This window comes from Artibeus jamaicensis, unplaced genomic scaffold, assembly GCF_021234435.1.
Source record: "Artibeus jamaicensis isolate MK-2021 breed Jamaican fruit bat unplaced genomic scaffold, CSHL_Jam_final contig_311, whole genome shotgun sequence".
Lineage (NCBI taxonomy): Eukaryota > Metazoa > Chordata > Mammalia > Chiroptera > Phyllostomidae > Artibeus > Artibeus jamaicensis.
Window position 1 is genome coordinate 12880377 of NW_026521717.1, and position 16763 is coordinate 12897139.

General features: G+C 37.6%; 1 protein-coding gene across 1 annotated transcript in view; it reads right to left on the minus strand.

Moving 5' to 3' along the window:
- SUGCT (succinyl-CoA:glutarate-CoA transferase) overlaps window positions 1–16763 on the minus strand; it is a 1120941-nt gene that overhangs the window by 720147 nt on the left and 384031 nt on the right. The window contains 1 exon segment of the mRNA XM_053662950.1: window positions 2103–2174. Coding sequence (XP_053518925.1) covers window positions 2103–2174 — 72 coding nt within the window.

Consider the following 16763-nt stretch of genomic DNA (forward strand, 5'->3'; position numbering starts at 1 on the left):
CATTTCTCCCCAGAAGGTAAAGTCACCCTATTTTTCATGGTAGATCTTACTTAGCAAAAGAACAATTTTGATGGGCTAAATGTCAAAAACTGGGACCTCACCTTCTATAAAGCCAGTTTGAATTATGAGCCTCTCACTATGAGACAAATATGAATAAAAATATTGAAAAGAAACTCACTACATACATGGGGGGTAGAATTTTGCATCAAAATAAGGATGCAGGTCATTTTTCTTAGGTGAAAAGGTTTTTAGGACAATTTAAATGTAAGGGTATAATCATGAAGTTTGAAAAAGTGAATCAGATTGCAATGCTTGCTCAAGATCCCTCATAAATAATGTAAATAACATTAAAATCCTATACATATAAAATTTTTCTTTTGAATATCTCCAATTTTACAGATATTGCTTTAATGGCTCATAATAGGAATTAATCATTTCTCACTCGCACATGGGAAAAACAGATCAAATATGCCAATCTCCAAAGCCTTCTGATAGTCGCTTTTTAAACAATGGGTTGTAACACACTACAACAATAACTCATATTCTAGTACTAAAACTTATGTCAAATATTCTGCTTTGAGATAAAAATATTTTTCCAAAATGTTCTTATGGATACTTATGAGGAAGTTCATAAGTTTCATATTAATCATCAGTGATGAATCAAAAATAAAAAGAATTAGTACAGTTATTTTCAACAATGAAGAATATGTCAACCAGCAATTTCTCTTCCCACAGCCCCCACTTTTCTGGAGAGAGAAAACTCTAAAACATATGGCCCAGGAAGAAAATCTGCACTCATTTATAGCAATGAACTGGCTTTTACATCTCTGGAGCTAGAGTATACAAATGACTTCATAGGCAACAGCTTCCGTATGTTTCATATTTTTACAATTGACCATTCACAATAAAAGATTCTTTGATCCTAGATCAAATGTTTGAATCCACATTTTCTCTACACTTATTCAGAGTCACCATTATAAAAGCCCCCTCCTTTACCACCTCAGATGTTCCAGCCCTTCCTGCAATTGAACTATCTCCATTTGTCACCTTCTCTGTGGTACTTCCCATCCCTTTGCTGTGGTTTTCAGCTCTGCTCACTAACCTCTCATACAAAAAAGATATGGTAATAAATAAGTTTTGTACATAATTAGTTAACTGCAATAAATAAGGTTCCTATAAGTAACTCACAGGCATCTTTAACAAAACTGAAAGCTCATAATAGTATGGTTAATACACAAAAATGAACCTCTCCCAATCAGAAAACATCCTCAGTAGGTGAGGCCTTTGCTTACAAAGAAAACATTTTTAGAAATCTGGATAATATTTCTGGCATTAGGCCTTAAATAAAACAAAAGAGTAATAAAATTTAGATAAACACAAAAACATCAAAAATTTTAAATGCCTAAGCAATGCTAAAAAATAGAGTATCTTCAACATAAAATAATTTTAAATGATTCTAAGACCTTGCTAAGGAGCAACATTTTGAAAGAATAACCTTATTTGCTAAAATCTTAAAACATAAATTTTGCAGAAATGTACTCATTAAACAAAGGTAACTTTTAAATAGTTCTTTAAATGTCTAGTGATGAATACAATGAATTTGACAGTAGATTATACTTGGGCCCAATTAGATCTCATATTGTGGAAAGAAAGAAGGAAAGGAAGCAAGAAAGGACAGAGGAGAGAGGAATGGGCAGAGAGAGGGAGGGAAGGAGAAAGGGGAAAGAGAGGAAGGAAGGGAAAGAGAGGAAGGAAGGGAAAGAAAAAAAAAACTGATGTTAAAAATCCCCTTAATTTAATTCTGTTTATTTCCTTTCTGTTAGTACTGGTACACAGGTCAAATTTTAGAATAATTTAAGTTACTATAATTTTTCATTTCCAAATACAGCCATATATCTAAAAAATAATAATACAATCAGAGTGCTGTACCCTGTACTTGGAATTTGTAAATATGAAAATGGCATACATACTTGTCTAACACAGGGGGTCTTGAGCTGGTTATATACTTAGCAGCATTGTTCTAGGCAAAACTTAACCTTCCTGGGTTTTTACTAATGAATTGTTGCATATATCATCCATTCATCCCAATTATTATAAATTACCTTGCACATGGTAGCAAACTCTTGGCTATTTCCTGCTCCAACTACAAGATACCCATCTTTGGTTTTTAAAGCCTAAAATGAAAAAAAATACATGCATAAGTATATGATTTTATACATTGAGAATACCACAGAAGTTTTACCACTAAAACTTGTATAAAGAAAGCTTGTTCAAAATGTCACTATCATTGGGAAGATGGCGATGGAGTAGAACAGAGCAGATTCCACTTCTCCCCACATATGAGAGAAAAACCTGGTGGATCTATGGAAGAACAGAGCAAATAGCCAACAGTACCCCAGCATATATGAAAATAAGAAACCAGAAATTATAGCAGACACTGAAAAAACAGACAGTAAGGACACGGCTGCAGGACAATAAGGTCCCAGGGACCAGCGAAGGGACAGGGGCAATGGCAGCCTTGGCCATGCACCTAGCACCTGGTCTACCACAGACTCTTTGGGAGCCACAGGCCTGCCACAGAGTCCTTGGGAGACAGTGGGGTCAACTGCTCCCTCCCTCCCTAGCCAAGCATGGTTTGAGCAGCACCTGGAGAGACCAGGTTGCTTGAAGTTGCAGAGAGAGGAATAAGGACAAAGCAGCAAACACACAAGGGCTGTGATCACCCATGGAGTCTGTGGTCAAGGGCTTGGGAGAGTTGAGAGTCCAAGTGTTGGGCTCTGACCACGAGGGTCACCATTCTGCCTGGAGAATTGGGCTTTACTGAGCAGCAGGCTTGAGTAGGAGGAATTTCTCAAAGAGTAAAACTGTTTGGGGGATTCTCCTGCGACAGCAACTTGGCCTACTGCCCACCCAGCCAGGTGAAAAGCCCTGTGTTTCCCAATAGCACTGGGAAGTGTTCATGCCCAAACCCACGGACGAAGGCAGCCTGGCTGGGCAATCGGCCTGCACCCCAGCCAACAGCAATAATCCCTGGAGCAAGAGTGCTCTAAAGAACACCTGGATCCCCTGGAGTAGGGTGCTGGGGAGAGGTGACAGATTAGCTCTTGGGCAAGTGCTCACAAGACTGCCTGAGCACACATAGGGAAGTAAGAAAGGCCACACAAATTGCCCCTCAGCCTGCTGTAACCAGTGAGATGAGAAAAACTGGTTTAGCCAGGTTGAAAGAAACAAGAGGTGCTTTTAGTGTTTTTCTTTTTGTTTTTTAAGTAATCTTTTTTTATTTTTATTATTGTTTTATCTTTCAATACCTTTTTCCTCTCTTTCCTTCATTCTTGTTTTCTTTCCAATCTTATCTCTTCTTCCTCCCTTCCACCCTTCTCATGCCTTTTTTTTTCTTTTTTCTTTTTTTTTTTTTTTTACCCACAAGTGAGACAAAAACTTTGGAGCTGTGAAAGGAGCAGAGTTGGACCCAAAGAGGGAGCATCCCAACAGTAGAGACAAATCTCACTTTGCTATTGCAGAGAAACTACAAGTTACAACATATTTGTATTATTATTATTTTTTATTATTCTTACATTTTTTATTTTAAAATTATTTTTGTATTCCTCTTCTTTCTTTTTAGTCTTCTTTGCTTGGCTAGTTATATTGTACCATTTGACAGGTTTCCCCTGTTCTCTCTTCCACAATGTATTCATAATTTACTATCTTTCATGTCACTTGTGTTCCTTTAGCACACTACTCAAAATTCTATAACCCTTATTCATGTTATCCAGATCACATAGATTCTGTCATATGATTGTTGCTCTAATATTATTGTAAATAATAGCTGTTCCATACAATGGTAAATACTTCACAACACCCCTAATGGATCTTAGCCCACTTCACAGTTTCCTGAACTCTATTTGTGTAGTAGTTAACTCTATTTTCTCATATACTACAACTATTTACTAACCTTTACTCACACCTTACCTTAGAATCTGACCTCCACCTCACTGCTTTCTAGATCCAACTCAAAATCCTTCCCTCCCCAACAAGAGTCTTATCATCTTTCCATCCTTTCTTAAAAGTGGCTACTTGGGTTGAAGATCACAGTTAACACTATACTTAGTAAAAGGATCTCCTATCTCTTCTCTACCGGCTGCTACTGTAAATATCATAGAATACTCTCCTGCTGTTATAAACCATTTTGCCTTCCCCTCCAACTGATCACCAAAAAGAGTAAGTGGAAGCAGTGAACACCAGGATACCCACTAGAAGAGGAAACACAACAACAAAAGAACCACCAACACATAACAACAGAAGAGGTTGAAGGAGGGAGTGGAAACCACTCAAACCTCAATCCAGGACCTATCTAGAAATACAATTAAGTAGTGAAGAAATTACCCAGTACAACCAAACCTAAGCAAAAAAAAAAAAAAAATCCTCAAGACCTTGTACACACAGAAGAACTCGCTTCAACACAACATGCCCTCACCAGCACAACACATTGCAACAAGTGGTAGACAGAGGGACCATCAGTTAAACAGCAGGTGGGAAGAACCCACAAAAGAAAGACCCAAAAACAATTTTAAAAAAAGACAAACACAGAGCCAACTTAAAGGACAGCCCAAGACTAGTGAGACTGGGAAATCAAGGAGACTACATCACTGAATCTCATAGGTATTATACCACAGAAGTTCACACCATTAACCCAGGAAGCCAGAACAAATCAATTTAAGAAGCTAAAACTAACAAAAAGAGTTTCACAAACAATGGGAAGACAAAGAAACAATCCCCAAATGAAAGGAAAGGAGGAAGCCCAAGAAAGAATGGTAGATGAAATAGAGGCAAGTCAGATATCAGATATTGTATTCAAAGCACTGGTTATCAGAAAGTTTACTGAGCTAACAATGAGCTACCAGAAACTACAGGGGAACTACAATGAACTAACTCCAAACTATATAAACGTGAAAAAAGAAATAGAAATGATCAACAAGGGACAAGAGGAAATGAAGAATACAATTTCTGAACTGGACAGAGTGCAAGGAATCAAAAGCAGGATCAATAAACAAGAAGATTGGATCAGTGAGTTGGAGGACAAAGTGAAAAAAAAATCCAGAAAGGGCAAGAAAAGGAAAAGAGGTTCAGAAAGAATGAAGAGGCATTAACAGAAATGCAAGGCAATATGAAACATAACAATATCCATATAATAAAATACCAGAAGGAGAAGAACAAGGGATAGAAAATCTATTTGAAAAAGAAATGAGAAAATTTCCCTAATTTGATGAGAGAAAATGTCACACAAAACCAGGAATGACTAAGAGCCCCAATCAAGAGAAACCCAAAGAGGCCCACTTCAAGACACATCATCATCAAAATGGCAAAATTCCCAGACAAGGAGAGAATCTTAAAGGCATCAGGGAGAAAAAGGAAGTAACATACAAGGGAGCCCCAATAAGGATAGCTGCTGAATTCTCAATGGAAAGGCTCCAAGCAAGAAGAGAATGGCAAGAAATATTCCAAGTAATGAGAACCAGAGGCCTGCAACCAAGACTACTTTACCCAGCAAGGCTCTCAATCAAGATAGAAGGCCAAATAAATACCTTCCAAGACAAAAGAAGTCTAAAAGAATTTGCTGCCACCAAGCCAGCTCTACAAGAAATACTAAAAGGACTGCTTTAAGGGAAGAAAGGATAAGAGGGAGACAGGAACACAGGTACAAAAATGGCAATCAATAAGTACCTATCAATAATAACCTTAAACATAAATGGATTAAATGCTCCAATCAAAAGACATAGAATAGCTGAATGGATTAGAAAGCATGACCCACACATATACTGCCTACAAGAGACCCACCTCAGGACAAAAGACCTACACAGACTAAAAGTGAAGGACTGAAAACAAATTTTCCAAGCAAACAAACAGGATAAAAAAAAAGCCAGGGTAGCAATACCAATATCAGACAAAATAGACTTCGAAAAAGGGCCATAAAGAGAGACCCAGAAGGTTACTTTCATAATACTCAAGGGAAGAATCTACCAAGAAGACATTAACATTGTAAATATATATGCATCCGACTTCCGCCAAGATGAAGGTATAGGTGGATGTGTCGTGCCTTCTCACACAACCAAGTTTAGGGACAACTAAATATTAGCAACACAAAACACAGCCAGAACACGGAAAATTGAACTTTTCGGAAGTCTGGTAACAACAAATTCTTCAGCCTGACCGGTAAGGGGCAAAACCAGCGGCTAGTGAGGGGTTGCACAGGAGGACTCGGTCAGACGGGCTCAGGCGTGGAATCCAGACGTGGAATCCAGGTGCAGGGTTGGACCTAGTGAGCGACCCAGCGAGTGACCAGGCGAGCGACCGCGGAGGAGACAGCGGGGAAGCGGTGCTGTGCCTATTTGTGCACAAGCGGACCTGCGTGGGAGTGGGCGGTTCGACCGGGCCCGGCATCCCCCGGCAAGCAGCAGTAGAGGGTGCCGCCATTTCCCGCTCTGACCACGCCCCCACATACAGCGTCACAACCCAGTGACCTGGGAGTCCAAGGCGCCGCTTCTCACACTTAAAGAGACAGAACAGATCAAAAATGTCGCAAGAAGATCTCAAAGCCCCAGAGCCTATAAATCTAAGTGATGAAGAAATAGCAAAACTCTCAGAGGCACAGTTTAAAACACTGGTCATCAGGATCCTCACATAACTGGTTGATTATAGCCACAAATTAGAGAAACATAAGGAGGCGAAACTAATTGAAATGAATGGAATTGCACAGGACACCAATAGCAATGAAAAGGAAACTGGGACTCAAATCAATGGAGTGGACCAGAAGAAAGCAAATAATGACCAAACATAAAAGAGTCAAGAAGCAAGAATTCAAAGAAATGAGGAGAGTCTTAGGAACCTCCAGGACATCTTTAAACACTCCAACATCTGAATTATAGGGGTACCAGAAGGGGGAAAGGAACAGCCACCAGTGGAAAACTTACTTGAACAAATAATAAAGGAGAATTTCCCCAATCTGGAAAAGGAAATAGACTTCCAGGAAATCCAGGAAGCTCAGAGAGTCCCAAAGAAGTTGGACCCAAGAAGGAACACACCAAGGCACATCATAATTACATTAGCCAAGATTCAAATGGAGAGAATCCTAGAAGCAGCAAGAGCTAAGGGGACAGTCACCTACAAAGGAGTCCCCATCAGACTGTCAGTGGATTTCTCAAAAGAGACCTTACAGGCAAGAAGGGGCTGGAAAGAGGTATTCCAAGTCATGAAATCCAAAGACCTACAACCAAGATTGCTCTATCCAGCAAAACTTTCATTTAGAATGGAAGGACAGATAAAGTGCTTCTCAGATAAGGTCCAATTCAAGGAGTTCATCATCACCAAGCCCTTATTATATGAAAGGTTAAAGGGATTTATCTAAGAAAAAGAAGTTAAAGAAACATGAACAGTGAAAGGACAACAAACTCACAGTTATTAACAACCACACCTAAAACAAAAGCAAACTAAAAGGACAGCTAGATCAGGAGTGGAAACATAGAAATGAAGATCTCAAGGAGGGTTAGCAACAGGGGAGTGGGAGGAGGAGAAGGGGGGGAGAAGGTACAGAAAATAAGTAGCATAGACAGTAGATAGAAAATAGATGGGGGGCAAGAATAGCATGGGAAATATAGAATCTAAAGGATTTGAGACACATGGTCATAAACTAAAGGGGGGTAATGGTGGGGATGGGGGGATAGGGTGGAGGGGAATGAAGGGGGGAATAGAACAACTGTAACAGCATAATCAATTAAAAAATAAAAATTTAAAAAATATATAAATAAATAAATATACATGCATCCAACATAGGAGCACCCAAATATATAAATAAAATCTTAGAGGACTTAAAGAAAGATATTGACAGTAACACAATTATAGTACAGGATTTTAACACCCCACTGTCAAAAATGGACATATCTTCCAAACAAAATATCAATAAAGATATTGTGGCATTAAACAACGTCCTACAGGAAATGGACATAGCCGATATATATATAGAGCCCTTCATCCCAAAGAAGCTAAATACACATTCTTTTCAAATGCACGTGGAAGACATTCAAAGATAGATCACTTGATAGAATATAAAACAAGCCTCAACAAATACAAGAAAATTGAAATCATACCAAGCATTTTCTCCAACCACAAGGGACTAAAACTGGAGACCAACCCCAAAGGAAAAAACCCAAAACACTCAAAATCATAGAGATTCAATGGCATGCTATTAAACAATTAATGTGTCAAGAATGAAATTAGGGAAGAAATCAAAAAGTTTCTGGATACACATGAAAAGGAACACATGACTACCCAAAACTTATGGGACACAGTGAAGGAGTCCTGAGAGGGAAGTTCATAGCAATACAGGCCTACCTTAAAAATATAGACACATTTCAAACAAGCAACTTAACTCTACATCTACAAGAACTCAAGGAACAACAAAGACAATGCAGAGCTAGTAGAAGGAAGGATATAACCAAGATCAGAGCAGAAATAAATGACATAGAGACTAAAAGAACAATTCTAAGTATCAATCAATCCAGGAGCTAGTTTTTTTTTTTTGAAAAGATAAAGAAAATCGAAAAGCCTTTAAGCAGGCTCATCAAGAATAAAAAGAGAAAGGACCCAAATAAACACAATCAGCAATGAAATAGGAGAGATTACAACTGACATCATAGAAATACAAAGGATTGTAAGGGATTGCTATGAAGAACTATATGCCAAGAAATTTGGAAACCAAGGTGAAATGGACAAATTTCTAGAAAATATAATCTTCCAAAACTCAATGAAGATGAAGCAGAAAGCCTGAACAGACCAATAGCAGAACATGAAACTGAAGCAGTAATCAAAAAACTCCCATCACACAAAGCCCTGGACCAGATGGTTTCACAGGAGAATTCTACAAAGCATTTAAGGAAGAGCTATCCCCTATTCTTCACAGACTATTCCAAAAAGTCCAAAATGATGGAAGACTCCCAAACTCTTTTTATGAAGCCAGCATCATCCTAATCACAAAACCAGACAGAGACACAGCAAAGATAGAAAACTTCAGGCCAATATTGCTGATGAACATAGATGCTAAAATCTACAAAATAATGTCAAATCGCATCTAACAATACATTAGAAAGATCATAAACCATGACCAAGTGGGATTCATCCAGGGATGCAAGAATGGTTCAATATTAGCAAATCAGTAAATGTAATACATCACATAAACAAAAGCAAAGACAAAAAATCACATGATCATATCAATAGATGCGGAAAAAGCTTTTGATAAGGTGCAGCACCCATTTATGATAAAAACACTCAGCAAGGTGGGACTAGAGGGAGCATTCCTCAACATAATAAAGGCCATATATGAGACCTCCAGCCAACATCATACTCAATGGGCAAAAACTAAAATCTTTTCCACTAAGATCAGTAACAAGACAAGGTTGTCCACTTCACCACTTCTATTCAATATAGTATTAGAAGTTTTACCCAGAGTGATCAGGAAAGAAAAAGAAATAAAAGGCATCCAAATCAGAAAGGAGGAAAAAAAGATTTTCACTCTTTGCAGATGATATGATAGTGTACATAAAAAAATCCTATAGACTCCACTCAAAAACTGCTCAAACTAATAAATAAATTTGGGAAAACAACAGGATACAAAGATAATATCCAGAAATCAAAGGCATTTTTGTACACCAACAATAAAACAGAAGAAACAGAAATCAAGAAAAAAATCCCATTTCATATAGGTAAAAAAGAAAAATAAAATACCTAGGAATAAACCTAACCAAGGAGGTAAAAGACCTTTATGCAGAAAGCTACACAACACTGAAGAAAGAAACCAAGGAAGACACAAACAAATGGAAATATATACCGTGTTCATGGATTGGAAGAATTAACATCATCAACATGTCCATACTACCCAAAGCAATATACAGATTCAATGCAATACCTATTAAAGTACCAATGGCATATTTCACAGACATAGAACAAACACTTCAAAAATTTATATGGAACCATAAATGACCCTGAATATCTGCTGCAATTTTGAGAGAGAAGAAGAAAGTAGGAGGGATCACAATACCTGATACCAAACTGTATTACAAGGCCACTGTCATCAAAACAGTGTGGTACTGGCATAAAAACAGGCACATAGACCAATGGAATAGAACAGAGAGCCCAGAAATTAACCCAAGTCTCTATGGTCAATTAATATTCCACAAAGTTGGCAGCAACATAAAGTGGAGTAAAAGTAGCCTCTTCAACAAATGGTGTTTCAGAACTTAACTGCTACCTGCAAAAAGATGAAACTTGATCACCAACTTACACCATACACCAAAATAAATTCAAGGTGGATAAAAGACTTAAATATAAGCCATGACACCATTAAAGTCCTAGAGGAGAACATAGGCAGGAAAACCTCAGATATTTCACACAGCAACATTTTCACTGATATTCCCCTACAGCAGGGGACATAAAGGAAGGAATAAACAAATGGAATCTCAAAATTAAAAGCTTCTGCATGGCTAAAGAACAAAGTATTAAAATAAAAAGAGAGCCAAGTGTATGGGAAAACCTATTTGCCAATGATATGTCAGACAAGGGCTTAATCTCCAAAATACACAAAGAACTTACAGGACTCCATTCTAAGAAGACAAGCAACCTAATTAATCAATGGGCAAAGGACTTGAATAGACATTTCTCCAAGGAGGACATACAGAACATTCAGAGACACATGAAAAGATGCTCAGCATTGCAAGCCATCAGAGAGATGCAAATTAAAACCACAATGAGATACCACTTTACACCCATCAGAATGGCCATCATAAACAAAGCAACGAACAAGTGTTAGAGAGGTTGTGGGGAAAGGGGACCCTAGTTCACTGTTGGTGGGATTGCAGACTGGTACAACCATTATGGAAAACAGTATGCAATTTTCTAAGTAAACTAAAAATGGATCTGCCTTTTGACCCAGCAATTCCACTGCTAGGGTCATAGCCTAAGAACTCTGAAACACACCAATCCAAAAAAACCTATGCACTCCAATGTTCATAGCAGCACAATTTACAAGAGCCAAGAGATGGAAGCAACCTAGGTGCCCAGCAGTAAATGAATGGACCCAAAAACTATAATACATTTACACAATGGAATTCTATGCAGCAGAAAGAAAGAAGCTCCTACCCTTTGCAACAGCATGGATGGAACTGGAAAGCATTATGCTGAGTGAAATAAGCCAGGCAATGAAAGGTAAATGCCATATGATCTCACCTTTAACAGGAAGCTAAACAATAAAACAAACAAGCAAGCAAAATAAAAACAAAGACACTGAAATAGAGAACAGGCTGACAGTGACCAGAGGGGAGAGGGGAGGGAATTTCAGGGAAAAGGGGAAGGGTTTACAGGAACAAGTATAAAGGACACATGGACAAAAACTAAGGGGGTGGAAATGGGAGGGAAGAGGGGAGCACTGGGGGCATGGGATGGCATGAGAGTAAAAGACAGAAAACTGTACTTAAACAATTAAATACACTTTTTTTAAAAAGTCACTATCAACCAACAAGTAAATTTTTCATTTATATTTGCATAATTGCTTTCATTTGTGCTTTTTAGGCTCTTCCACTGCTAGTACATAGAGAACAGGGAGAAATAATTTATAAAAATAAGAAAATACTGGAATTTTATTACAGCTCATAATGTGAAACTTTGTATTCATTACAATTTGGATTTATGTTGTATTTTCACAATGTTTTTTGTTTTGTTTCCATTTATTCTTGTAGAGAAAAGCAAGAGGGTACTTCATTTTCTACAAAGTATAAGAATAGAGGGGAAGAAAAGAAAAGCAGGAAGAAAGTGAAAGAGGAAGGAAAGTGGATGGATGACTGCACTTGTGAAGCTATATCTTATCTTTATAATTCTCAGATAAATTATGGGGAAATTTTCACTCTTTAGTAAGTAAAAATGGACATATCTGGTTCCTGGACTTCCTATGACTTATGTACCTGAAAACATCTGTCCCTCTTTAAGGACACATTCATTTGGACAGCAACACCTATAAATAATTAATATCCCCATGTCCCATAGTCTCAACACCTCTGGAGAACTTCTCAGGACCCCCTTGTACAATTTGGAGGGACCAAACTTTACCTTAAGAAAGACTTGTTCCCACTTACCTTAAATAAATAAGTTCCTTTAGTTTTCTTTTCTGCATAGAAATTGCTCTGTAGTTTTTTTTTCTACTTTTTCTTCCCTTACTCCTGCCTCTGAGAACCATGACCTCTATCTTTATCAGGGCTTTCTCCTATGCTAATGACCTTACTATTACCTTAATATCTTCCAGAACCCTGCTCAAATATCTTGAATCTCTTTACTTCCACCAGATCCTGTCTTTTGCCTACTTACAGGCTCATGCCTACATTAAAAACATTAACAACAACAAAACAAAATTCCCATCAATCCTGACACCCCCGTCAAGCGATCTTGAAATTTTCTCCCTTACCTCCATCTCTACATGATACAAAATTACCCCTTGCTTATACTTCTTTACCAACCACTCTGACCCCTCTTTATTATTATAAATAATAATAAAGTACTGTTTATTCTCCTGCTCTTCAGGAACCTGTCATCTCTAGGCTTTGAGTTCATCTCCAATCTCTCTGACCTGTTATGTGAGACTATCTTCTCAGCTTTCTGCATTCCTTAAGTATCTAGTATTTTTGGTCCTTTAGTTCACTTCCTTCTTATGGTAGCCACTAACCACATGTGGCTATTGAATTTAAATAAACTCAAATTAGTTACAAAAGTTACATACTGTGATTTCATTTACATGAAAAATCCAAAATAGTCATATCTGTGGAGACAGAAAGATTAGTGACTCCCTGGGGCTAATGAAGTTGTGGAACTTTGGGGGACTACTGATAACTAAGAGTGGGTTTCTTGTCAAAGTGATGAAAGTAGTAAAATTGATTTGGTAATGGCAGCACAGTTATGTGAATATATTAAAAACCATTGAATTCTATACCTTAGATGGGTGAAATGTATGGTATGTGAATTATTTTTCAATAAAACTGTTAATAAAAAATTAAATTAACAGTTCAACTCCACAGACACACTAGCTGTGTCAAGCTAGTGTCAAGCATTCAATAACCACAACTGGCCAGTGGCTGCCATATTAGGTAGTACAGATGGAAAACATTTCCATCATCACTGAAAGTTGTGCAGTATTGGTAAATTGGAGCTGATAGATTGTATTTTTTTTCTTTTATTCTTCCTACTAGGACTAACATGATATCTAAAAAATGGTAAACAATTAAAAATGGTTATAAATTGTTAATGAATCAATCAAATGAGTGCTTCCATGTAATAGAAATTTGGTTAAAATAGATCTCAAGAAAAACACTACAACGGAGGTTGTTTTTAAATTCTAATTACATTTTTGTTTGACTTGGGAATGAATTCTACTAAAAAGATACCACATGCACTATTTTAAACATTTAAACATTTATTTTCCCTTGAAAACAGAACAAAAACAAAGTTAATGTTATACATAAAGCATTACTGGTTATCAAACTAATGAAAGAGAATCTGAAATAGAGCTGTGAGTGAGAGACAAAGGATTTTGAGCAGAGATGTCTCAAAAAACCATTGATAACTATGAAAGTACACAGGTTGTTTGCTCTCTCTCTTTTTGCAGGGGAAGAATACATTGGGGAGTGGATAAGTGATATCAAGCAACAATGTGTATTGCCAGGTATAAGAAAATTTTGAGACAATCTTGAAAAAGAAGAACAAGTTGGAGTGTTCGTATTTCTAGATTTCAAAACTTACTATAAAAGTACAGTGAACAAAATAGTGGGGTACTGTCATAAGGATGGGCATATAATTCAATAGAATAGAATTGAGAGTTCATAAATAGACTCAGATCTCTGTTATTAATGTATTTTCAACAAGAATGCTAAGATAATTCAATTGGGGAATAACAGTATTTTAAATACATAGTGTGTAAATAAAAAAGAAGAAAAGCTTTCAAAATTTTAGATTAGTGACATGTTCAATAGTTTACATTTGGGGGGTTATTTCCTTTTAATTAATAAGTAAATGCCTGTTTCTTCCTTAAGCTTGAAGCATATCATAAAATACATCTTTATCAAAATATTATTTTTTAAAACATAAGCAGAGGTAACCAGTTAATGATTACAGGAAAGTGAAGACTAAAGAGCAGCTAAGCTATCAGAATACAATTAGGCTGAAGATCACTGACTAGATTTATAGGAATGACAGTTAGGTTATGAGTAGTTTAAATACTTATTTTTTTCCCAGTTTTGTTGCTGCAGTATTTATTTAATAAGTGTATTTTCAAATAACAATTCTCTAAAAAGACTACATTTGTGCTTTAGACTGAAATATTTCTGTCCCTCAAACTTCTTATGTTGAAATCCTATCCCCAATGTGATGGTGTTAGGAGTAAGAACACAGCCATCTATTAATGAGGAAGTAGGTCCTCACCAGACACCAAATCTGCTAGTGCCTTGATCTTGAACATCCTAACCTTGACAATTGTAAGAAGTAAATGTTAATTGTTTAAGCCACCCAGTCTATGGTATTCTGTTATTGCAACCTGAATGGACAAAGAAATTGGTACTGAGAAGAGGGATGCTGCTGTAAAAAATACTGAAAAAATGTAGAAGCATCTTTAGAACTGGGTAATACATAGAGAATGGAAGAGTTTTAAGGTACATGATAGAAAAAAATCTATATTGCCAGGAACAAACCATTAAGGCGAATTCTGCCGAGAGGTAAGAAAGAAAAGCGGAGTGCTATAAAGGGAGCCTTAGTCTTCTTAAAGAAACACCTAAGTCATCCTGAACAGAATGTTGATAGAAATATAGATGGTAAAGATCATTTTGATGACGTCTCTGGTGGAAAGAGGAATATGTCATTGAAAACTGGAGGAAAAGATATCCTTTTCATAAAGTGGCAAAAAAAAAACAACAACTTGGTTGAACTGTACTCATGTTCTAGTATTCTGTGGAAGGTAGAACTTGCAAGTGATAAAACTGGATATTTAGCTGAAGGCTTTCTAAGCAACATATTAAAGGTAAAAATTGGCTGTTCCTGACCACTTATAGTACAATGTGAAAAATAAAAATAACTGAAAAATAAAATATTTGAGCAGAAAAAAAACAGAAACCAAAGATTTGGAAAATACCCATCCTATCTATGTTGTAAAAAATGAGAATGTGTGCTCAGAAGAAAACATTAAGGGTGTGGCCAAGTGATCATTTAAAAAGAGGATACTCTTTAGCAGGTGAATGAATAAACTGTGATACATCCAGACAATGGTATATTATTCAGCACTAAAAAATGAACTATCAAGCCATTAAAAAGACATGGAGGAACCTTAAATTTTACTAAGTGAAATAAACCAATCCGAAAAAGCTATCTGTTGTATGATCCCAACCATCTGACACTCTGGAAAAGTAGAGCACAGAGGAATTTTAGGGCAGTGAAAATATTCAGTGTTATACCATAATGATGGATACATACTATTAAATATTTGTCCAAACTGATGCAATGTACACCAACAGTGAACCCTGAGGAAAACTATGGACTACAGATGATTATTATGAGTCAATATAGGTTCATCAACTGTAACAAATACCACTCCGGGCTGAGGGGGTATATTCAAGATGTTGATAACAGGGGAAATTTTACATGTGTAGAGGGAGGGGGTAAATAGGAAATATCTAAATCTTTTGTTCAATTTTTCTGTGAAGCTAAAACTTCTCCAAAAATCATTTTAAAAAAAGAAAAAGCATCCTTATGGCAATGCTAATTTTCTGTATCCTGATTGTATCAAAGTCAATATCCAGATTTTTAAGTTTAGTTTTTTTAAAAGATGTTGGTACATAATATTAGGGCCCTGACAACAGAGATGGAAGAAAACAGAGTTAAGAAATATTTAGGGGGAAGCTGGGACTCTCCAAACCCCTGTGACGCAGCAGAGGAGCCAGCTACTGGAGCCAGGAAGTTCTCAGATCCTATGCCGCTGCCATAGCCATGGGACTGGACGCCGGGGAGTCAGGTACAGAAGCCGGGACACTCCAAACCCCTGAGAAAGCCCTGGGTGGCAGAGGAGCCCTCTACGGGAACTGGGACGGTCTCAGGCCCTGTGCTGCTGCCATAGCGATGGGACGGGACACTGGGGAATCCGGTACAGGAGTTAGGACTTTCTAAGCCTCTGTGCAACTGCCATAGAGACAGGACTAGATGCCGGGGAGTCAGGTATGGAAACCGGGACACTCCAAGCCCCTGTGATGGCCCTGGGCGGCAGAGAGAGCCAGATATGGGAGCCGGGACATTCCCAGCCTCTGTGCCACTGTCGTAGTAATGGGCCTGGGTGATTGAGGAGGCAGCTACTAGACCCGGGACGTTGAGCAGTGGTAGGCAACCAACGCAGGGACCACCGCGAGGACCAGTGTGAGTGTAGGTGGAGACTAAGAACATCAAGAAACTTCAACGAGTCTGCACCACCGAACTTCACAAGGATCATACCACAGAAGTTTACACCATAAAACCAGGCTTTCAGAACAGATCAATTTTGGAAGCAGAGACTAACAAGAAGAGTCTCAAACAATGGGAAGACAAAGAAACAATCCCCAAATGAAAGAAAAAGCAGAAACTTCAAAAAGAGTGTTAGATGAAATAGAGGCTGATCAACTATCAGACAGTGAATTCAAAGCACTGGTTATTACGAAATTCAA